Source organism: Lycium barbarum, chromosome 1 (genome assembly GCF_019175385.1).
Source record: "Lycium barbarum isolate Lr01 chromosome 1, ASM1917538v2, whole genome shotgun sequence".
In the NCBI taxonomy this organism is placed as follows: domain Eukaryota; kingdom Viridiplantae; phylum Streptophyta; class Magnoliopsida; order Solanales; family Solanaceae; genus Lycium; species Lycium barbarum.
This window is the reverse complement of record NC_083337.1, coordinates 159,418,620-159,442,358: the sequence shown is the minus strand read 5'-3', so window position 1 is coordinate 159,442,358 and position 23,739 is coordinate 159,418,620. Positions and strand designations below refer to the sequence as shown.

Here is a 23,739-nt window from a genome sequence, read left to right as displayed (position 1 = left end):
GAGTAAAAAGTATTTACCCCATATGATTGCCTTATAGTATGATTGCCTTATAGTTTCGGCATAACCAAGAAAATATCAAACCACTCAACCATTATTGACCACACAACAACACACCACCACCCCAAGCTGATCATACTGAAAATGAAAGATCATGACTTATCAAAAGACTTGGAACTAATCTACTTTGCATCAATTAAGAATAGGCACTTCATCCTTTAATGTTCCTCTCTCCAAAATTCACGATATTGTAAGAAAAAAGAAGAAAGTGTACATTACTATATCTACATCCAGGATTTAAGGATAATTAATGACTTCAAATATTTTTGTATCTAAAAGTCAGCCGCTTCAAACAGCTTATAAGCTAAAAAAAATAAGTTGGGGTAGTCTAACTTATTTTTTTTGACTTATAAGCTGCTTTAGATAAGCTAAGTCAAATGGGCTCAATTATTTTTTTGAGCTTATTTTAAGCACAAAATGATTTTAAGCTGGCCAACCAAATACTCAAAAAAACTGAAAACAGCTTATAAGCAACTTAGAAGCAACTTATAAGCCAATCCAAACGGGCTCATAATAAAGATTATCACTACATGGTGGAGATAAAATATTAAATGCACAAATCTCCAAATCAACAATCTCGACCTAAATGCTTGACCAGGGTGTGCGTCAAGCTTAGGCGATTGTACATTTACGTTGTAGCTAACGGAAAGAGGCGTTGAGAAGTTTAAGAAATGTTAATCTGGTCCCTATCAATATTTTTATTGCATGTATGCCCTCGTCGTGAAAACGTAGGGCCTGTTTGGAAAGCCACCTGGTAATTGGAATTGGTGTAATTACTAGGTTGGTACACTATTGTATAATTACAACGACCTGTTTATTTGTCACAACATAATTACAGTGTAATTACAAGCGTGTTGTTTGGTTGCACAAGTGTAATTATACAGTTAGTTTAATTTAAAAATAAAATTTAATTATAAAAAATTTAAAAGTAATATTTAAAAAATATTTTCCTTTATAAATGATATTAAATTAGTTATTTAATTAATAATCATATATTTGTAACTAATATTATAAAAAATAATTGATATATTTTTTTTAAATTAATAATATTTAATTTTAATTAATTATAAAACTTAAAAGAAGACTTTTTTTGTGACTCATTCTTTCCAATATTAAGAGGTGTAGTTTCAAAAATTAAAATAATAACACGGTTATGCCAAATGAATAAAATAAAAAAATACGAGCAATTATATGAAACCACAAGAAGTGAAGGTTGAAAATGAGAAGAAAAATAAAATCCATTTTAAAAAGTAAAAAGAAATTAAAATAATAGAAGTAAAAAATAAAAAATAAAATAAATAAAAAGGAAACAAAGGAAAAAGTAATCTTGTAATTATAAAGTGTAATTACACCGGATTCTCAACTCCCTTGAGAATTAAAAAGTGTAATTACATCCAACTTCTACCTAATTATGTAATTAATTAATCAAATAAACAAATCAAACTGTATAATTAGTTAATTACATCAAATTTTAATTACCTGAGTGACTTTCCAAACATGCCCTTATTGATTGATGCTATTGAGTTAGTCACATTCATTAGCCATCCACGTGCTACTTATAGGTTGTACGCATAATTACGACTTTGGTGAATCCATTTTTTTCCCATTCCGTGACATTTTTGTTAGTGCTTATAACTTGTACGCAAACACCTTTAATAAATGGAGTATTAACTTAACTCGTTGTAGTGTTGTAGTTAACTACTCTCTGCTCCATTTTTGCAGTTAAATAGATCAGCTTTCTGTACTTAAAAGAGTCTTAAACTGTGAGTTATGGCAATGTCTAACGTAGGTATCCCTAGTCGACAGCTGTACATCGACGGTGAATGGAGAGAACCCGTCAAGAAGAACCGTATACCGATAATCAATCCGTCTACTGAAGAAATTATTGGTACATGATTAGCATACTTAGTTCTTTCTCTGATTGTGTTGAAAATTGCTGCAGTAATTTTTTACTAGCAAAATAAGTTGCTTAGGTTTAGGATGAATCTACTTTTTTGAATTTTATATTTCTGTAACTTGAGTGTGCTTCTTGATACTCCTTTTCAGTTGGATGTCCTTTTACTTGTAACTTGAGTACGTGGAAATACTTTCCTTGTTGAGTGATATTATGTTGAATTGTGTGACTAACGTCGGCTAAAAGTTTTAAGCTGTTTAAAAGAATATATTTATTAACTTATTTATTTGTAACTCAGTGAAATTGGATTTTTCAGGGGATATTCCAGCTGCTACCTCAGAAGATGTAGATATAGCTGTGGAAGCTGCTCGGAAAGCGCTAGCTAGGGATGACTGGGGTTCTACAACAGGGGCACAGCGCGCAAAATATCTCCGTGCTATTGCTGCTAAGGTGTCTCTACTGCTTTGGCATGTTATATGTTCATGATTCTTTTTTGGGAATAATTAGAATCCTGATGCAGATATTTACTTCACAAACAGAGAAATGATCTTTATATCGATGCTGATTTCGTAATTATGTTTGAATTCGCAATAGTGTTGGGCTCATATTACAGGATGTAGCTGCGTTAGTTTATTATTCAAATTTTTGTACTTAGCCATGAACTTACAGCGAGATCGCTTTCCTTGTGTCCTTGAGCTCAGGTGAAGTGAAACTTCTAGGCCAGTTAATTGCCTCTAAATACTGCGAGTGTGTTGACTGATAATTAAATCTTCAACAACCTACAACGTCAAATTCTACCTCTCCATTGAAGGATAGCTTTGAGAATGCCTGTTTTAAAGATAAGATATTGAGTATCGGAGTGAAACAGCCTAACTGGAGAAATGAGTGTAGACGATATAATTCGAGATTTGGGCGTAGTAGTAGCTTTAGTGTATATGTAATGTTTACATTAGTGATTCCTCCGAGGTGTGAGTACCTTTTGAGATTGTCCTATGCCAAAATATTTATCCACTTTAGATGCCTATTAAATCGTGCAGCTGTAGATGTCGCAGAGGATAAACAACTTGTTTTCATTTTGGGGTATCTAGCTTACTACGTTGAGAAAGCAGAAAATCTCCACTCTAGTAGATTATGTTCTTATATTACATTTCAACTAGTGTTGGCAAGATATTGAAATGATCATTCATGACTAATTGACTACTCTGCATTTGCTAACTGTTTTAGATTTTTTTGTAGGTACTGGAGAGGAAATCTGAACTTGCAACACTTGAATCGCTTGATAGTGGAAAAACATCGTTCGAGTCTGCTGCAGATATGGTATTTCCTTGCATAATGAGATAAACATATTCTGCTTTTACTCAAAGTACCCAGTTTACTTTAATGTGCTGTCTTATATTTCAGGATGATGTCGCAGCATGTTTTGAGTACTATGCAGACCTCGCTGAAGCTCTGGATTCGAAAAGGAAGACTCCAGTTAATCTTCACCTGGATTCATTTAAGACTTATGTTCTTAGAGAACCTCTTGGTGTGGTGGGATTGATAACTCCATGGTAAGTGGCATTTTTCAGTTATTATAGTTTTGTTAGTATTACAAACCTTACAAAAGGATAATCCTAATTGACTTGGTCTAAAGTCATACTTTTGGTATACTTTTTGTAAATGGGCGATTTTTTGCCTTTTTCATAAAATTTAGTACATTATGGAAAAAAAAAAAAGAGGTGAAAACCTTGTGCTATAAAAGTGCATGCTTCGATGACTATTTCAAGTTAATCAGGCCTTATCCTCTTGGAATTCTTTTGAAACAGAGTGAATTTTCACTGGATTTTTATAAATGACTAGTGATCCTTTTGTTTTCATAATGAAGGAATTATCCGTTGTTGATGGCCACATGGAAAGTTGCCCCTGCTCTGGCTGCTGGTTGTGCAGCAATACTTAAGCCATCTGAACTGGCATCTATGTGAGTCCTTATCATATCATCTTCATTATTATCTATATCCTTGATACACATCGTTTTCTTTAATTACACGACTCTAATATTCAAATGCAGTACCTGTTTGGAGTTGGGTGAGATCTGTAGAGAGGTCGGTCTTCCTCCTGGTGCCCTTAACATTCTAACAGGATGGGGGCCCGTAGCTGCTGCTCCTTTGTCATCTCATCCTCATGTGGACAAGGTTTGCCTGTTTCTTTTTCGAGTAAGACTTTTTGTATATTTATCGAATCTCACATTTTATTCTTTGGTGACAGATTTCATTTACGGGAAGTGTCCCTACTGGGACTAAGATCATGACTGCTGCAGCTCAACTTGTTAAAGTATGTTCTGGCGTAAATAAGTAATCGTTTAGTTTACAACAACAACATACCCAGTATAATCATTTAGTTTATTACTGACAAAAGACTAGCTGGCAGGTGGATTATAGCTAAGCCCTTATGTTTCATTTGCAGCCAGTTACTCTTGAGCTTGGTGGGAAAAGTCCAATAGTCGTGTTTGATGACATTGATAACCTTGATATAGGTTCGCGCTTTTTAAATTGTACACTTAACTGGTTAAGAAGTTAACTTCACCCTTTGTCTAAGAAAATAAATTTGGTACTTTTGTTCCTATGTTCCTCATTGTTTAATGCAGCTGTTGAGTGGGCTCTTTTTGGTTGCTTTTCGAATGCTGGTCAAGTTTGCAGTGCAACATCACGTCTTATAATACAGGTAACTAGCGTTAATTCTGAATGAGGTCCGCGTCTTATAAACTGTAGCATTTCTCGGTCTTTTTGATGTATTCTTTTGTGGTACTTTCCTTTCTGCTATCTACAACATTAGAGCTTTTGTTGAAACCAAATTCTCAATACTGCAGGAGAGCATTGCTTCTGAATTTTTGGACAGGCTGCTTCTGTGGACAAAAAACATCAAAATCTCAGATCCCTTGGAAGAAGACTGCAAGCTTGGTCCCATTGTTAGTTCGGGACAGGTAAGAAAATTTATGCTTTTGGGTTAATAGAAGATGTGGTTCTAACTATAAAGTGCTTCTGGTTAATAGAAGATGTGGTTCTAACCATAAAGTGTTTCTCCGAAACAATATGTATTGTCTTGCCTTGAATTGAAACTTATATTATCTTATTAAAGTGAATAACTTATCAGAAGACAATATTGTTGGTTTGTTTCTTTCTAATGTATTACTTTCTGGCAGATCTTGTAGACAATTTCTATGTACTAATTTTTTAAACTTACAGTATGAGAAGGTATTGAAGTTCATTTCAAATGCCAAAAATGAAGGTGCAACCATTCTTTATGGTGGCGAACGGCCTGAGGTAAAAATCCTTCCAAGCAAAGTCCTGCAGGTGCTTTATTTGTCAATCTTTTGTGATACAACTTAAGTCATAACAATTTAATTGCAGCACTTGAAGAAAGGATATTATGTTCAGCCAACAATTATTACCGATGTTAATACTTCCATGGAAATCTGGAAAGAGGAAGTATTCGGACCTGTTCTTTGTGTCAAAACATTCAAAACTGAAGAGGAAGCCATTGAACTAGCCAATGATACAAAGTGAGTTGGCTATTCAGAACTTTACTAATAATGTGTATTTTTCTTTTATTTTTTCCCTATTTAGTTAGTCAGAATTAAGTTTTGGTCATGTTAATATGTTACTTTAGGTCCAATATTTTCTAGGATTCTTTTAGTCTTCTCAGAGGGATTATATGTTGGTAGAAAACAGAAAGAACTTCTAGTGCTTTTCTTTTTGATTTTATTGAATTGAGATGAGCTTAACTGAAACAATATCACGAGGATTCATATAGTCTATCCAACTTGCTTGGGATTTAGGCATAATTTAGCTGTTTGTTGTTGATTTTTTCTTCCTTTTTTCATAGGTATGGTTTGGCTTCTGCGATTATGTCAAAAGATGTTGAAAGGTGTGAGCGGTTTACAAAGGTGAGAGTAATATTTCTCATTTGCTACAAACAATTCTTTTATCAATATCAAAAGGCATGGCATTTCTGCAAGAGCTAGCAGAGTGACCTCATGTTAATTGGATTTTGCAGGCTTTTCATTCAGGAATCATTTGGATTAACTGTTCACAGCCAACATTTCATCAGCTTCCATGGGGTGGTAAAAAGCGTAGTGGTTTTGGACGTGATCTAGGTGAATGGTAAGCACTCACTAGCCTGCTATGAAAAACATATATAATGACTTAACATATCACATATACATCCAATACCTGCTCTAGGCCCCGACTAATCCAAATTCACGTCACGTAAGGTCTATTATTATTTTTTATGTTTTTATCCGAAGTCCGATACTCGCTTTAAGGACTCGACTAATTTAAATTCACACCACATGAGGCCCATTGAAGGAAGAAGCGCTCCCTTCCTAAATTTTTTCATTCTCAGGACTCAAACTCAAGACATCTAATTGGTTGTGTCTGTTTGTCAAACCATATCGCCAAATGTTTACTTTTGTTTAAATAGCCTCAAATTTGACCATACTCGGGATGCAGAGACGGCCAATGCAGGATTTCGAAGGAGGGTAGTGATTGGATATCAAACTAGTGAGCGTAGAGTACCACTGCACTCACTATTCTCTTGTGGCAAACTTAGTCTAAGTGTGTATTTTTGTTGAATTACCTCTCATCGCACTTATATTAATAAGTGATATTATGACATAATGTGTAATTTGGAAAAGTTATCCGCCTGATAAGTGATAATCACTTGTCTTCATTGATGCAGGGGTCTTGAAAAATACCTGAACATTAAGCAGGTGACAGAGTATACTTCTGATGATGCATGGGCTTTTTACAAGTCACCTTCAAATTAGAACCACTGGAAGTAAGTTGTCTACGAAGCAGAGGTTGAGGCTTGAGATTATGTGCAACTCAACACTAGTCGACTTTGTTTGTTTTGCTCGTCAGTCAGTATCAGTTGTAATAAACTCAATTAAATGGAGAAAACTCAAAACAGATTTGTTCAACAAAATTACCTTTCTATTACATCTGTATCTTTCACAACTTTATCATCTTTTTCGGAGTAAGCTTCACAGAAGGCCATGTATTATGATTGTCGGAGTAAGTTTCACAGAAGGCCATATATTATGATTGCGACAATATTATCGAACTTATTTTGTCAAAAAAAAAAAAAAAAAAAAAAACCACTCAGCTTTCACTTTATTCCATAGTTATACAGGATAAGTAAGCATTGCAAGGAAGTTCCTTGATTAAAAGAATTTCCTTTTAACATTTTATCTTCAACAGTATCCTTCTGCGGAAGTAATTATTTCTCATAGGGTATTGTTTGTGTAGAATAAAGGATCAGTATTTAATTCCTTCAACAAACTATTCATCCCTTAATCTACCAAATAAAAATAAAATTAGCTTAGACATTCACCCCTCTTCACAAGTTTTTCCATAAGTTCGTTCCAAAACAAGTTACTTTTTCTAACTTTCCAACTTTTGTTTCGTGAAAAGAAAAAACATATGAGGCTTCTCTTTATGAAAGTACTTATTTGACCTTAAATTGGGTCATTGAGCGTAAAGAAACTGATCAGAATATGGGTACCCGCTTTCATAATCAAGATAAGAATATGATAGCACCAATATACTCCCTCCTTTTCACTCTTATCTGTGTCTCAGTTTGATATGTGCATAAAAATATAAGAATATGTTCAATAAATTTAAATTTTGTGATCTTTATTTGTATAAACATAAGAAAAATATACCTTAAATTTTGAGATCTTAATCATTGTTATAAAACTAAGCTAAAAGAGTAACAATAGTAAAGGATGAACACAATAGAAATAGAGAGACAAGAGAGGAGAGATTTCTTATTCATCCAAAGATGTTCAAGTGTATACAATATGAAAACTTATGCCTCTATTTATAGTGCTACATATAGGCATACAAAAGGGTAACAATAAACATGTCATTCAAAATATGAGATAATGGAAAAACCATTAAAATGGTGGAAGATAATGGAAGAACCATTAAGATAGTGGAAGATAATGGAAGAACCATTAAGATGGTGGAAGATAATGAAAGAGGCATTATATTTGTGTAGTGGACATCCATATTATATATTTCATAACACTCCCCCTTGGATGTCCATAGATGATGTGTATTGTTAAAACCTTATTAGGAAAAAAACCCTGTGGGAAAAAGTCCTAATGTAGGAAAAAGAGTACACATATCTAGTAATACGCTTTGAGAGCTGCCTCATTAAAAACCTTACCAAGAAAAACCCAATGGGACAAAACCTTGGTTAAGGAAAAAAGAGTGCAACGCGTATTTTCTCCCCCTGATGAAAAGATCACTTTAGTTCTCGAAGACGACGCATTCCAATCTTGTATATCAGCTTCTCAAATGTCGAGATTAGCAATGCTTTACTGAACATGTCCGTCAACTTATCAATCGAGCGTATTTGTTGAAAACCTATTTCATATTTCTGTTGAAGATCATGTCTGGAAAAGAACTTTGAGGAATGTGTTGTATTTTGCCTCCTTTGTTATATCCTTCTTTCGATTGAGCTATGCAAGCTTCATACAATATTGTTGAAATCTTCATTTCCAAATAAACATCATATTATTGCAAAATGTATTGAATTATTGATCTCATCCAGACACGTATTCCTGAATTGCTTTGTATAAGTATCAACAATTGACTGCCATGTCGAACGTCATAGTGTGGTAGTATCCTCACATGCATATCAATACTTGCTTGAAGACCAAACTTCATGTAATAATACAAATAATGCTCTGCATTTACATAACCAACAAAACCTTGATAATAATTGTTAGGACAAACAAATCTATATTAATAATTTCTTTTGCAGTATGCAATACAATATACTCATCATTATCATTAGGTCAAAATGATGTTTATTTATATTTAGCGACATCACAACCATTGGGGTACTCAATGGAATCGCTTTAACCTATATAAAGATTTGTGAAGCTTTATTTTCGTAAATCTTAAATGCTTCAAACAAATTTAAATCCCTACGGATTTTCTTTCATTGTCTATATAGCCATATTGACAACAATGAATTATACGCATTCAAAATTTTCATAGATTGCCAGACTGATAAGAAACCCCATTGCATCCACCACAGGAGAATACATACATCTCCATACAATAATGTCAGGACTTTTGCGAAAAATCTTTATGCCACAAGGCACAAGCCGTATTTTATTTTTACGGTTTTTATTTATCATTTTACTTTTCACACAAGAATCCATTTGTACCCTACTGACATTATACCTTGAGATCATCGGACTATAGGTCCAAAACATCACTTTTCCAAGTGAAACAAAATATACTTGAACTGCGTATTTTATTTGACCAATCATTATATATGTTCATATTCTTTGACAGATTTGAATTCAAGATCCTCATCACCATTATAATATTGAGCGCTACATTATTTCAAAGATACCGTCGACGGTTATTTGATATCGATTCCAATGCGACATAACTTATTGAGATCTCTTCATTTTTTATCAATTTCAGGTACCTGAACCTTTCCCAAGGTTTTATAAAGTATTTATGTCGTGGTGCCCTTTTAAAGCACCTACCTCATTATTATGACCATCTTTATCATTTGCTCCTCTCCTTCTTCAAGGAGTTTTATCTGTGGAATCGATTGGTCTATCGTCATAGACATAGACGTTGTCCTTCAAGGACTTTAGTTCTAATTGGAGCATTTGCAGCTGGAATATAATATTGTCTTTTGGGTCACCACATGCGTCTGGTAGTTAACTTGAATTATCTTTTCAACGAGGATCATAACTATGATAATTCATTAAATATACATTATTTCCAGCCACCTATCATCCTTCCCCCTAATGTTAGGAAATCTAACATTTACCTTCCAACCTTATTTGGGGTCCCATCTTTGTGCGTTGTGGTGGAACAATTAAATCATAAATTTACGCACATTCAAACTCTTAGATGAGAATTATTTGGTTCCTGACCCTGAACCAATAATAGGGGAACTTATTATAACTTGTTGGCTAGATGCTTACAAGTGCTACTACATATTAAATAACCTATCTCAAACCAAATTTCCTTTTGGGAGATTTGTTCTCATAACCAATTGTTTAGCTATAATTGGAGGCATACAATTTCTGCTAAACCAACTTGGATATAAACCAACATTATCAACATTATTTCATAATTTGGAATGGTGCTCTTAATTTAAGAATTTGAGCAAACAACCTTGCAAAAATCAAATTGCAAGTTGATATCATATGCACATGTGACCATAACATAGACGCATCTATCAAAACCATATAATAGTAAACCGGTCCACATGGCAGGTGACTGGGCCCATATATATATCACCTTTTATACGTTCCAAAATTATGGGATACAATCCCAACCTTAGCTGGTAAATTAATCAATTTGTCATCATGAGAACAAGTAGCACAAGAGAATTCTTGAAGAATCTCTTTATTTCTTCAAAATATAACCACATGAATTCTCAATTATTTTCGCATCATATTTGAACCGGGATGGTCAACCGGTCATGCCAACCTCCATAGCATGTGATTCCATCATGCTTATATTTATGTGGTACAAATTCAGAGGAAAAAGGGGCAACATTTCACATACATTTTGTTTCCCCGCTGTAGTTGTAGTAATATGAAGATATTAAACCTTCCCATAATTTATAGTCTCAATATAATTCATTTCTGGCCAATGCTTTTGAAACTTAAAGTTTTTCTTTTGAGACTTACTACAACACCAATATTATGGACAATTTCATTCCTCCGGGTAATAACATATTAGCTTTTCCAGAGCTCCTAATTAATTATGTACTACCACATACTTCATAATACCATCCATTTGGTGAACATCTACTTTTAGGGAGTAATTGTCATTATGGTCATGGTCAAAACCTTTATATGCAAGATTTATTTCTGGCTATTACCCTTCGGCAATTCAAGATGAGGCATACCACAATATTTATGACGTACCAAAAATACGTGACCAATGACCGTTTATGCCAATATAAAATTTCTTTATTTTTTTCGAACCTCCTGTAGAGGATAGTTGTGGTATTTATCCAACCATACATGAACACATCCTTATCCATAGTGTATTCACATTTCACTTTCAAAATGGGAGAGCATTCACGATGCTCATCACAAGTCACAATATTCTGTTCAAGGAATGGACTATAGTCATATATACGTGCTTCATAAATTTTCGTTATAAGGCCATTGTCTTTATCATGTTCATAGACCCACCTCGACATCACTTTGAAATTGTATCCTTTGCTTTGACTGAGGATTTATAAATTTTCATCAAGTTAGGTCGCACAACAACCGCGTCGCCAACTTTCATACCATATTGATGACAAAAATTACCTTCACCTTTATTAGGACCATTTTGAGAACCCATAATGTTCTTCCTTTTATAATCATCACATGATGGTTATTATTATTTCCGTCCATTGGCATGCCCACATTCATTCCCATATTTAACCATTTGTCTTCTTTCAGACTTATTATGCACTGCTACCACATTCCCCTCACAGAATGGAGCATATCAAGTGGAACGGCCTTTATGAGTTTTTTTTCATCAAATACACATTATTTTGCCTTAGTCATCTATATCATTAATATAGTGCATTGGGACTCAAACCCAACATCTTATCCATATAAAGGTGTGTTAGGCCATAAATCGATGGGACTCAAACCAAACATCTTATAATCATGGTGCACCGAGACTTTAACCCGATGTCTTATCCTCATGGTGCGGTAGGACTTGAATCCACCGTCTTACCCTCAACCAATGGTATAATAAGCCGAAATGCAATAGAACTAACACGGGAGCCTTTAAAAAGATTATAGACATAAACAAAGTTAAGAAAATATATAATCATTCTTATGTCATCTATTTCTTGTGAACTCTGAGAAAAGTCTGACCAATCATTTTGAATTATTAATCTTGTATAAGTGTCAATAGGAATCACAAACTCAAACTTTGACAATTTTGAAATAGTGAAATTTCATGTGATTCTGCACTAGTTAGCTGATGTTCAATTGTGAGAGCAAGATACATAAGTCTTTGTGTCCTAAAATTAAGATCAAAGAAAATAACTGAAAGGGGCAAATAAATATCTCTTCTTGAGGATATAATAATAATGATAGTTACCTTTGATATATTCCATGATAATATAGTACCTAATCTTGTGGCAGTGCACTCCAAAGAATAAATTCCATACGTTAGTGTAGCAATTAATCAAACAAAAGTAGAAACCAGAAGCATGAATACATATTTGGACAGTTTGAAAATTGCCTCGTTCAATCTTAGTGTTGTGCAAAATTTGCAGTACTGTTAAGACTTTTGGTATTTGGATAGTTTGTAAAGTGAAACTTCATACAAAAATATGGAAATCACAATTTCATACAGGCAGGTTATAATTGGTTTAGTCATGACATAATTAGACATGCATAACTAATCATATTCATCACAATGGCATCTTACAGTGTGTCAAACACACGAAACAAAATATAATGGCACCCTAAAATTTATAACTATTTTCCACAAGAAAGATAAGGAAGTAATTCATATGGACCATCAGGTTTATTGTTATTTATGATTGAAAAATGAATAGAAAAGTGACTTGCCATATTTTCAATCTTACCAAGAAAACTTTGTTATCTGCAGGTAAAACAAAACTATGCCACCAGAGATTCTTAACTGAGAGCAAAAGAAAACGTTGTGCCTTCTTCCATTTATGGGGTTTCGTGGGCAGAGACTTCCATTAAAAATTGGAAGCAACAGGTAGAGTGCTTCTTGAAATCCCCAAGATCCTTTAGAAATCTCAAGTGGGGATGTGATAGTTATTAGAGACTCGTGCTGATAACGTGTTATAAAATTAAGCTAAAAGAGTAACACTAGTAAAGGATGAACATAATAGAAATAGAGAGACAAGAGAGGAGAGATTTCTTATTCATCCAAAGATGTTCAAGTGTATACAATATGAAAATTTATGTCTCTATTTATAGTGCTACATATAGGCATACAAAAGAGTAACAATAAACATGTTATTCAAAATATGAGATAATGGAAGAACCATTAAAATGGTGAAAGATAATGGAAGAACCATTAAGATGGTGAAAAATAATGAAAGAGACATTATATTTGTGTAGTGGACATCCATACTATATATTTCATAACAAACATCTCATTATCTTATATAAGAGTGTTATTAAAATAAAATCGGTATCAATATAGTATTTTCTTTTAAATGGACTAAAATAAAAAAGGAAAGTAAGATGCGTTAAAATAATCATTTTGCAGAATAATTAGTACTAGGAAATTTCCTTGATTGCCACTGTCTCTCTTCCAATAGACTTTCCACAACCAATAGTCAAGCAAAGCAAAGACACCAAAGTCAATGCCTCATTTCCAATCATCACAAGCTTAAATACCCATTATTTTCCCTTAGCTTCATCCCATCCTCACCACAATCATCAATCTTTCTTCAAGATTCTTGAAAACTAAACAGTAAAGTTGCAATCTTTGAGCAGCTGAGGTAGCAAAAATGGTGAGACTTGCAGAGGGTATAGAAGTCAAAGATGAGCTGATCAAGAAAGCTTGTAACTTAGCCACGGAAGCTCACAATTTGTCTTCTGGGAAGCCTTATATTTACAAGAAAAAAAGTGGGTCGATGGAGGCTGTTTTTGGTTTTGCTGGAACCTGGTCTCCTGATGGTTGGTACAGTAGCACTTCTTTTGGAGAGACAAAGATTAACCGCACTCTGTATCCATCTTTGAGAAATGTTGGTACAGATGAGGTAGCTATGGTGAATAAAGCATTTTACAGCAGATTTGAAGACATATTGAACAAATCTTCACTTAAAAATGAGGTACTGTAGTTCAATAATTTTGTTCCTTTTCTTTTGGTCGTTTTGTTTTCTTTGTTTTCTTCTGTTCTCCTTAAATGCTGTTAGAGAAAGATTAATTACCTAGAGAGTATGGTGTATTGTGGTAAAAGATTCAATTTTTTTTTATTTCAGTAGTGGGGTTGTGAAGGGAGGGACTGTTCTAAAAGAGGAAAGGAAGAACCTGAAGTGCATACCAGATCAGTGGAAATGGACCAAAAACTAAAGACACATTCAAATGATTATACTAGCACATGGAGGAGATTGAACATCATCTCCTTTCTTTTAGACAAATGTTTTACAACTGAGTCTTTACTCCTGTCCAAGCATCATATTCTAAGACAGTTTTTAAGCAAAGAATTCTCTTTTTACTTTCAACTTTTTAAAGTACGTTCATCTTTATTGAGCTAGACTTTATGTGAATATTGGTATTATTGTCTCTTTTATTGGAACCTACTTTGTCAATATCAGCAATGAGAGCCTTAAAGAGTTATCTCAAAGTCAAGAGCATTAGAAGTTCCATGCCTGACAATATAATGCTGATCAACTTAATTCTTCTTTAGTGGCTCTTAGTTATTAGTTTGTCATGTCAGCAAAGTCAAAATAGAACACTGGTTCCAATAACAGATCCTTTCAGGCAGGGTTGGATCTAGAATCCTGATATTGGGTTCACGTGAACCCAATAACTTTTGCTCGCACCGTATACATTAAGAAATCTACTTCCAAATCCTTGATCCGCCTCTGCTTTTAGGACAATGCCTTTGTAGTCTAGGTTAATTAATCTTCATAGCTTCATCTTTCGTCTGGCAAGTGAATGTTGATTCATGGGGTCTGTTGATTTTAGGTGGAGAAAGCAATGTCAGATGGAAAACAGATAGTGTTTGCAGGCCATTCGTCCGGTGGCCCTATAGCTATTTTGGCAGCCCTCTGGTGTCTGGAATATTGCCGCACAAGACCAAATGACAACCTAGTTTATCCATACTGTATGACTTTTGGATCCCCTCTTGTTGGTGACAGAATATGGTCTCATGCCCTCAAGCGCGAAAATTGGGCTCGTTACTTCATGCATTTTGTCATGAAGTATGACGTTGTCCCCCGTATGATGCTTGCTCCCCTTTCATCAATTCAAGAATTGGTTCAAGAAATCTTTGCCTTCATCAATCCGAAATCCCAGTCTTATCAGCACGAGGCTTTTGTAAGATCGAGTAATGCATCGAATTTCTTTATGACTGTAATGAGAAGTGCATCTTCTGTTGCAAGCTATGTTGCATGTAATCTGCAGGGATGTACAAACTTGCTGTTAGAAACTGTTTCAAACATTGTTCAACTCAGCCCTTACAGACCATTTGGAACTTACATCTTCTGCACTGGAAACGGGAAACTGGTGGTAATTGAGAATCCAGATGCTGTTCTGCAGCTACTGTTCTATTCCTCTCAAATGAGTTCTGAAGCAGAAGCTGCAGCAGTCATTGCCAGAAGCTTAAACGAACATCTGTTATACAGAAACGAAATGCAGGACAGCTTAGAGATGCAAGATGTGGTTTATCTCAATAATCTTACTGATATTCCTTTGTCTTCAAATGTCATTCCAAGTGATGAAATTTTAGCTATGAATTCAGCCCTGAATGACCTTGGCTTGGTAAGCGATTTTTTTTTTTTTTTTTTTTGAGAATGGTAATGATAAATATGGTTAATTTATGTCCTGATACTTTAACAAAGTTCCAATTTTTTCTCAAACTAATTGGCGTTTTCACGTTGTCTAAATCTCAGAGTACAAGAGCAAGGTTGTGTCTTCGTGCAGCAGGAGAGTGGGAGAAGCAGAAAAAGAAGAACGAGGAAAAGATTGATCTGAATAAGAAGAGCATCAAGGAAGGATTAAGCAAGATACAGGAGTACCAGACCAAGTGTGATATCCATAAAGTTGGGTATTATGATGCATTCAAGCTTCAAGAAAACATTGATGACTTCAATGCTAATGTGAAAAGACTTGAGCTAGCTGGAATATGGGATGAGATCATTGAAATGTTGAAAAGGTATGAACTCCCAGATAGCTTCGAGGGAAGAAAGGAGTGGATACAACTAGGGACACAGTTTCGCAGGCAAGTTGAGCCCTTGGATATTGCAAACTATTACAGGCACCTGAAGAATGAAGATACTGGACCTTACATGATTAGGGCTAGGCCTAAGCGTTATCGGTTCACACAGAGATGGTTAGAGCATGCTGACGGAGTGCAAACAGATGCGCGTTCCGAGAGTTGTTTTTGGGCAGAAGTGGAGGAACTAAGAAACAAGCCGCCATTCACAGAGGTGCAAAACAGGGTTTTGAGTTTAGAAACAAAGGCGTGGGGCTGGTTCCAGAGTGGCCTTTTGCGAAATGATGTTTTCTTCCCCGAGTCTACCTTTACCAAATGGTGGAAAACACTCCCTGATCAGCACAGACAGGCATCTTGGATATCGAGTCAAATAAATTCTTAGCTCCTTGCGCTCTAATACTTTGATAATGATGGTATCCCGGCCAGCTTGCAGATTCCTCAAATATTCCACCACGTATACTCCGATGCCCTAATAAGAGCAGCCACATGGTATTTGCCTAAGATAATTAAAAAAAAAAAGGATAGACTGGCAGGTCCACATTACTTCAATGAGAGCAACCCAATGTATCTAGCTAAAATAATTGAAGATGTTTCAATTTTCCTAGGAATTGCATTTACTTGTATGGTAGACTAGTATATGAGAACGCGCGTTGCACGCTAATTCCAAAATATATAGTAGAAAATTATATTGCAACGCCATAAATTTTAAACGGTACTCACAAACTTTAATCTTTCTTCGAGCAATAAAATAGAAATCGAAGCATACAGAAAGTAACAAGAAGTAATTTGAAAATCAAAAACCTATAAACTTGATGTACTTTAGTTATGTAGTACCTTAATTTTAAGAGAAATATATGCTCGGGCATATGTAAATAACATGCATATAATAAAAATACTTATCTCATAAAAATTAACAATTATGTATGAACGTTAAAAATCAAATTGATATCTACTTTTAATCACATTGTGACAAACCCAACTTTTCAAGTCATGAGTCAATTTTCATTTGCCTGAAACACATGAATATTGAAAAAAAAAAAAAACATTATAGGTTCCCAATTTATATATATCCTTTTCACAAATTCCATCGATAATTTTTCACATCGCCAATCAAAAGAATAACAAACTTACAATGAATTATCAACTGATAAAACTTCATTGTATCTCTGTCTTCGCTTTTCTTCGTCTTTCTTTTTCTCTGTTTTTGTTGATGAGTTGTATTCACTTGTAGAGAATTATAATGTTTGCTTGCCTCGGAAGATTGGTCACTGATTGCCATGGATGTAGTGAGAAATTAGCTAGAAATCTATATTCTTATTCTTTGCGAAAGACTTCTATGAATTAGAGAATTTAGTTAATTACCATCTCAATTTCTACAAAATGATTTTTATTGACAAATCAAACATATAATAAATTAACTACATATCAACTTACAAAAAAATATATCATTGCATGTTAGAGAAAATAATTTTACTACCTGAAAACAATACCACTTGAAAAAAATTATTCTGAGTTGCTTCATTACTGCATCAACTACGAAACTTTAGCAGCACTGCGTAACTACACCTGCAATAAATAAAGAAAATAATAAACTCATAGATAAAAAGAAAGAGATACATATATATATATATATATATATATATATATATATATATAGCAGTGGAAGGTGGCTCCCATACATATATTATGACTCTTCATTACCCTCCACCTATACTACAACTCTTCATTGCCCAAGTCTATTACTCCACAACTCTTCGGCCAATTTGCAGACTTGGAACTTGGAAGATGAAAGCATCTCAATGAATACACATTTAATAATATTTTGCAATAATTATTGGAAGTAATTCCAAGTCCAAAAACGTTACAGACTACCCTAATAAATGCCTGGCAGATTCAGGGAATTCACCCCAACACCAATGACTTCCCATTTTATTGATTCATATATATATATATATATATTTATTGGAAAGTAAATTTACTCTTTAGTACAAAAATATAATAGGAGTAGTATTTGAATGAAGGATAAAAATGTCGTTTAACTTTTGATGGACATTTTCGTAATTCAACTTTACACTCAGGATCTTCCTACTTTTATAATAATATGATTAGTATCAAGAATACCAACATTCAAGTATTTACGGTGGGATACAACAAGCTCACATTTTCCCCATTTACAATGAGAACTTCCAACTTCTAACATTTTAAGAACCTTAAATTAACCAAGCTGGCAAAACTTTGGTTTTACAACTTTTAATAAGAAGAAATCTGGACAACTTTTCACGGAAGAAAGCCAAATAAGGTCAAAGTTGCCAAAAATTAAAGTCATTCATAGTTAGAAGCATATGATTGTTGTCATTACATGGTTTTCTTTGTAGCAAAAAGGGATTCTGCAAATCATAGTTGCTTGAAATGAAGGTCTCAGATCTACCACCTTCAGCTTGTATGAGATTTTCTTTCCTCCATCTAAGTCAACTTGGGATTCACTGATAGCCAATTCCATACAAAAATTTGGAAAAGATAACCTCGTGAACATCATAATAAAGTGTAAATTATACAGAACCAAACTTTAATTGCTCCCGTCAACATCCCAACAGTCTTATCAGCCATGGGAAACATGCATCGATCTCATTTGTTTATCCGTGGAACAAACCAGAGGCTCCAAAGGAATTGAACTTCAAGAACAGCAAGGAGAAGATCAGCTGTAGCACAAAGTCTTCTGTTCCACGGAAAAGCAATCAACTTGTACAAGGGAAAAAAGAAGCAACACCACATAATTGCTGCTACTGCTCTAAAAACAACTGTCACACTAACACAATCTCATTATTCCAGTAAGCAGACGGTAGAAATAAAGCTTAGAAAATTTTTGAGATATTGAATAGAAGCTCCACATGTAAATGTTAGCTTTCAACAAAACTAAACATTTTTAAAGACTTGAAAATCAACCTTTAAACAGCTTAGGAGAGGGGAAGGGAAGCAAAGAAAGGTATGGGACCTTTTTCGAGGTACTTCCAAATGACAGTCGCCCCCAGAATGATATCATTTTCAATACTGTTTATAAGAATCTACTGAATGCACAATCTGAATCCAATATAGAACTATTAGGAAATGCAACAAAGATAAACTCAACAAGACTACTTCACTTCAAAAAACCCTACACTTAAAGGTGACTCCCAAAAGCACAAGAATTTTAGCATTTCAAAGAGAATCTAAATATCTATATCTAAAATTCACTTCTTTATTACCTTGAGGCAGAGCATCAATACATATCTTCTGGTAAAAAATATTTCAATACATATCTGCCGAACTAGAAGCCCATAATGTGGTAAGCGTGCATATTGTGGTTCAATCCGAAACTTAATTGAAGAGAAAAGTGAGCGCAATAGACCAGTTAACAGCTGATTTGAGGATCAATATATAGGCTGCGTATTTACTCAGATTCATCGCAAGCAGTCAAGAAGAAAAACAGACAAAAATATTCAAGAAGAGAAGATAATCATGCAATTGATGTCCAACTGTTCTCTCCTTTTTATTCATGGTAATCTGATAAAAGGTGACAAAGGGCTCAAAGAGACAAGGACCTCTATATCATCAAATTCAATCTATCGATCACCCACCTTATCTATTCACATAAAGAGTCTTCTACATCAGCACAAGCACCATATCTATAATGAGCAAAATTATAAGAGAACCATAACAGTTCCCTTGTGCTTTCAAACTCTCAAATCCTATATCAACATCTAATGTTAAGAAAAATTGGAGTCTAACAAAGTCAAGCCACATAGAGAAAGAGCACGCAACATACACATTCACAGAAAACAGAATCTTCCTACGACCTTGAGATCATGCTATAAGAACGAGCCGGTCGAGACATCAGGCAGCCTGCACCTTTGTTTGCCTCTCCCTCAACTGGATCATGTTTATACTGCTTCCTGCAACCTGGACACCGCCCATCCTCCTCAAGAATCCTCTTGTGACAAAAGAGACAAAGCCTAAAGCCACAAGGACAAGGGAGAAAGCTTGAATCTGTAAAATCCAAATCCTCACAGCATATAGGACATGATGTGGGTATTGATAAACTTTTACATCCCCATACAGAGCCTCCCCGGTAATGGCGCCCCGAATTCATAGGGAAAGTATACTGTTTCGACAAATTCGGAAGACTCTGTGGACGGAATGCATCATCAGACCTCCACGCCTTGGGATTCTGCTGTGATGTATCAATCCCTGATACCTGCCGGTCAGAAACTTTTGGCTGAGAACTCATATGCACCACTTTGCCATCACTCTCTGTAGATGAATCCAGGCTAGAGTTATGCTGCTCCTGCTTCTTATCAGTGGCAGCTAAAGCATCAGCAACAGCTTCCCAATCATCCAAGCAGTTATCGTCCTCTTCGTTATCTTCCTCGCCGCTCATACTCCCTGAACAACATCCACCACTGCTACAACTGCTGCTACTGCTGCTGCCACCTGTGGAATTGGTCCCAGAATCATTCCCTTCCAACACGCTACTAGTGTGGCTGGTGGGGCTATTTGAAGTTGAATCAAAATCACTGTAGTGGTTCATGCAACCTCCATTTTCTTCTTCTCCTCGAGGCTTTATAGCTAACTTCTCCATCAATTGGCCCCTCTCATCAGCAACGTGAATCTCCTGCCCACAAGCTCCTCCCCCACCATTCGGTTCCTCCTTGGAGCCTTTATTCTTCACTACACAAGCCCCAATTACCAAGAATTAAGGCACATACAAATAGGAAAACAACATAATGAACAACAGAAATACAGTGAAGTACCAATCTTGAGATTGATCAAACATAGGGATGGCAAATGGGGTGCGGCGGGGCAGGGCAAGTCCAAGGTTAAATGGGGCAGGGTCGGGTGGGTCAGGTCAACACTTCTTTTTTTTTTTTTTCAAAATATTAAATGGGGCAGGGAAGATCTAAGCTCGGTCCTGTTTAGTTGCTTTATTAGTAACTTTTTGTTTGCCACAACTATAGATTACAGTACAGCTGTGTAATTAGCTTAGCTGACTATTTAATTATCTTTACTCAATTATAGATCAGAGGAAGTATTTATTCCAGGTCATTGAATGAAAACCTTTGAAAATGAAATTAATTAATCAACTAGTATCTTATCATTTAAGCTAATCAATATTCCTTTACTCTAACTTGTTATTTATTACTCAACTGGGGATAACAATCACTGAATCTGCTTCAAAGATTAAGCAATTAAACAGAATTGAACATTCAAGTCATTCATTAGAAAGTGACTGATAACATTTTCTTATAGATGAAATGTCCTTACATTACCTGTACCTTTAATCACTTATGTGTCAGGTAACAATATTAGAAATTGAAGATGATTTTCAACGGAACAAATTGGGGAAAAATTAATTTTGGTAACAAAAATAAAGACCATATACATAGAGGCTAAAAGGGGTAGGACAAAACAGGGCTAAACGGGCCAGAGAGTTAAAGGGGGCAGGGCAGGGCTAACTCTAAACGGGGCAGGGAAAAAGCTTAGCAGGTGAAGACTTAACCCTCCCCGCCCTTTTGCCATCCCTAATCTAACATTCACCAAAAGCAAACAAATATTCAAAGATTTTAACTTAATGGGTGTGAAATACCTCTTTACCCAATTTTTTTTATTTACAATTGATATGAGTAGATTGTCATTACACTGGTTATGTTGTTGTTGTTGATATAAGTAGAGTGTCATGAGCTCAATTAAAGGCTGAGTGCCGAGCTGGATAAATAAACAAATCAGGCGATATGCATTAATGAGGCGCAACAGCTGTGACTAGCTGAAGAAACAACCCTATAACTAACATTTGGACATGGCTACAGTGTTAACAGATATCTGGTGACAAACTCTCCCTCACGCTTCTTCTTCTCTTTTTCTTCTAGACCCTTCTATTCTTCTTCTTCTACAGACTGGAATGCTATCGAGTTCTCATTTGGCGTAGTTTAATTCCTGTATTTCATTACTTGTAACCGTTTCTTTCAAATTTAATAGAAAACCCCGAACAATGTCCCAAAATTCTCGCATTTCATATTTGTTTAAATTTAGTCGATCGCAAATGCATTCAAAGATTTTAACTCAATGGGTGTGAAATACCTCTGACCACAAAATTATTTATCAAACAATTGATATGAGTAGAATTAATATAACTATATATTCTAGAAAAAAAAAAACTTGTTAATTGTATATATTCAGGTCCAAAGTAATGAACTTGCCCCTACCCAAAAAGACAAAATTACTAATACATGAAGTATACATAAAAAAGGTTAAAACTTTAACAAACCTTGTGAGAGCCACTGTTCCCTTCGAGCATCAAGTTTGCACTGCTTCAACTTAGCCGACCTATTAGCCTGAAATATTCAAGAAAATATCAGAAACATACACTCCCTCCATTTCAATTTATGTCAACCTATTTCCTTATTAGTTCATGCCAAAAACAATAACCCCTTTCTAAATTTAGAAAAAACAATACGTAACTCATTTAACATCACAAGTTTAACAATCTTCTCTTCTTTCTTAAACTCCGTAAACCAGTCAAATAGATTCACATAAATTAAAACAATGAGAGCATTACATAACACAATCACATTGAAAAAATACACACACACACACACACAAAAAAAAAAAGGAAATTGTTACCCTTTTTTTCTTGTTGAAATCTTTGGGATTAGAGGAAACCATAGGGTTTGAAGGTTTGACAATTGAATCGGAAACCATTGTTGTTACTGGTGAGTGATTTGTAAATCAAATTTGTGAAAAACCCTAAATTGATCAGAGAAATATATCACAAAGAATTTAGGTGGATAGGAATTATAGAGAGAGAAGATAACGGAAATTGCTTTGTTTGTATTATAAATTTCTTTACAAGTGTGTGTCTAATATATAAAGACAGTATATCAAAATTGCCCTTTGTTTTTACTAAATGTGTGTGTTTTATCAGAAGATAATACCGTAAATAAGTGGAAGTTGAGGGGTAATTTCGGTTAGTTATTAAAATTACACAATCATCAAACCTTATACTGTCCATGGTAAACAAAATTAGAAAAAGGAATCCGAAATAAAATATCCTACCAAAAATGGAATAAGTTAATCGAGAAATTATAATCTCTTGTCCTCAAACCAATATGTTACTCTATTGACCCCACTATTTGGTAATCAAATTATTTTCTTTGACTACAACTTTTTTTTAACTTATAATAATATTCTTAACTAAATAAAATTATAATTTATACAATAACATACCCTGTGTAATCCAATAAGTATATTTTTATTTCTTTCAATAGTATATTGAGTTCACCTATAAGAATACAGCTAGTATTTCTTCCATATCATAATCGAAGATAAAGGTGAGCAAATAGGAGGCATTTCTTAACCTAATTTTTTTTTGTGTCATATTTGATTAAGGTAAACAAAAAAATGAGAGAGAAACGAGAGTAAAGAAAAAAGGGTTACAAGTTGTATTTACCTTACCTCAAAAAAGGCTCACTTTTACAAAGGGAAACTTTAGTTTTCTGCTCTTTTCCTTAATTTCATTCTTGCTTTTCTCTTATCTCTCCTCTCTTACATGAGTGGGGTTTCCTTTTATTCCTGAATTCTAATTGGATAAGTAAAAGTGATATCTGCATACCCTCAATATTTTTTCCAAAAATCCACAAGAAATCGATGAGAGTTTTAAGGTAAACATTTTCTTGTTACAATAAACTCTTGTGGTCCGGCCCTTTCTCGGACCCCGCACATAGCAGGAGATTTGGGATACATATCTAAACCAAATAAAACAACAGGTCATCAACTTACCCAAATTTGAAC

The 23,739-nt window shown here is 34.6% G+C and overlaps 3 protein-coding genes across 7 annotated transcripts; 2 read left to right on the top strand and 1 right to left on the bottom strand.

Annotated features, from left to right (window-relative positions):
- Positions 1–1,685: 1,685 nt before the first annotated feature.
- LOC132601245 (aminoaldehyde dehydrogenase 1) lies at positions 1,686–6,945 on the top strand. Its single transcript, XM_060314349.1, has 15 exons — positions 1,686–1,945; positions 2,268–2,401; positions 3,188–3,268; positions 3,353–3,501; positions 3,816–3,908; positions 3,999–4,122; positions 4,196–4,261; positions 4,394–4,463; positions 4,575–4,651; positions 4,797–4,910; positions 5,173–5,250; positions 5,338–5,489; positions 5,813–5,873; positions 5,984–6,090; positions 6,668–6,945. Exons 1-15 carry the CDS (start codon positions 1,828–1,830, stop codon positions 6,753–6,755), a joined length of 1,512 nt encoding a protein of 503 aa, XP_060170332.1. The 5' UTR covers positions 1,686–1,827; the 3' UTR covers positions 6,756–6,945.
- Positions 6,946–13,261: 6,316 nt separating this feature from the next.
- LOC132601234 (protein EDS1L-like) lies at positions 13,262–16,526 on the top strand. Its single transcript, XM_060314340.1, has 3 exons — positions 13,262–13,810; positions 14,670–15,464; positions 15,596–16,526. The coding sequence occupies exons 1-3, from the start codon at positions 13,487–13,489 to the stop codon at positions 16,298–16,300; spliced, it is 1,824 nt and encodes a 607-aa protein (XP_060170323.1). The 5' UTR covers positions 13,262–13,486; the 3' UTR covers positions 16,301–16,526.
- Positions 16,527–18,152: 1,626 nt separating this feature from the next.
- On the bottom strand, positions 18,153–22,795 carry LOC132601210 (uncharacterized). Of its 5 annotated transcripts, none has more exons than XM_060314318.1 (4): positions 22,573–22,795; positions 22,217–22,283; positions 19,752–20,622; positions 18,153–18,590 (listed from the first exon to the last, which is right to left on the bottom strand). In XM_060314318.1, exons 1-4 carry the CDS (start codon positions 22,648–22,650, stop codon positions 18,518–18,520), a joined length of 1,089 nt encoding a protein of 362 aa, XP_060170301.1. In that variant the 5' UTR covers positions 22,651–22,795; the 3' UTR covers positions 18,153–18,517. The 5 variants fall into 5 exon arrangements, with proteins under 5 accessions (XP_060170301.1, XP_060170308.1, XP_060170316.1 ...); XM_060314325.1 differs by having other exon boundaries at positions 18,153–18,716; positions 22,573–22,794; XM_060314333.1 differs by having other exon boundaries at positions 19,752–20,617; positions 22,573–22,730.
- Between the last annotated feature and the right edge of the window lie 944 nt (positions 22,796–23,739).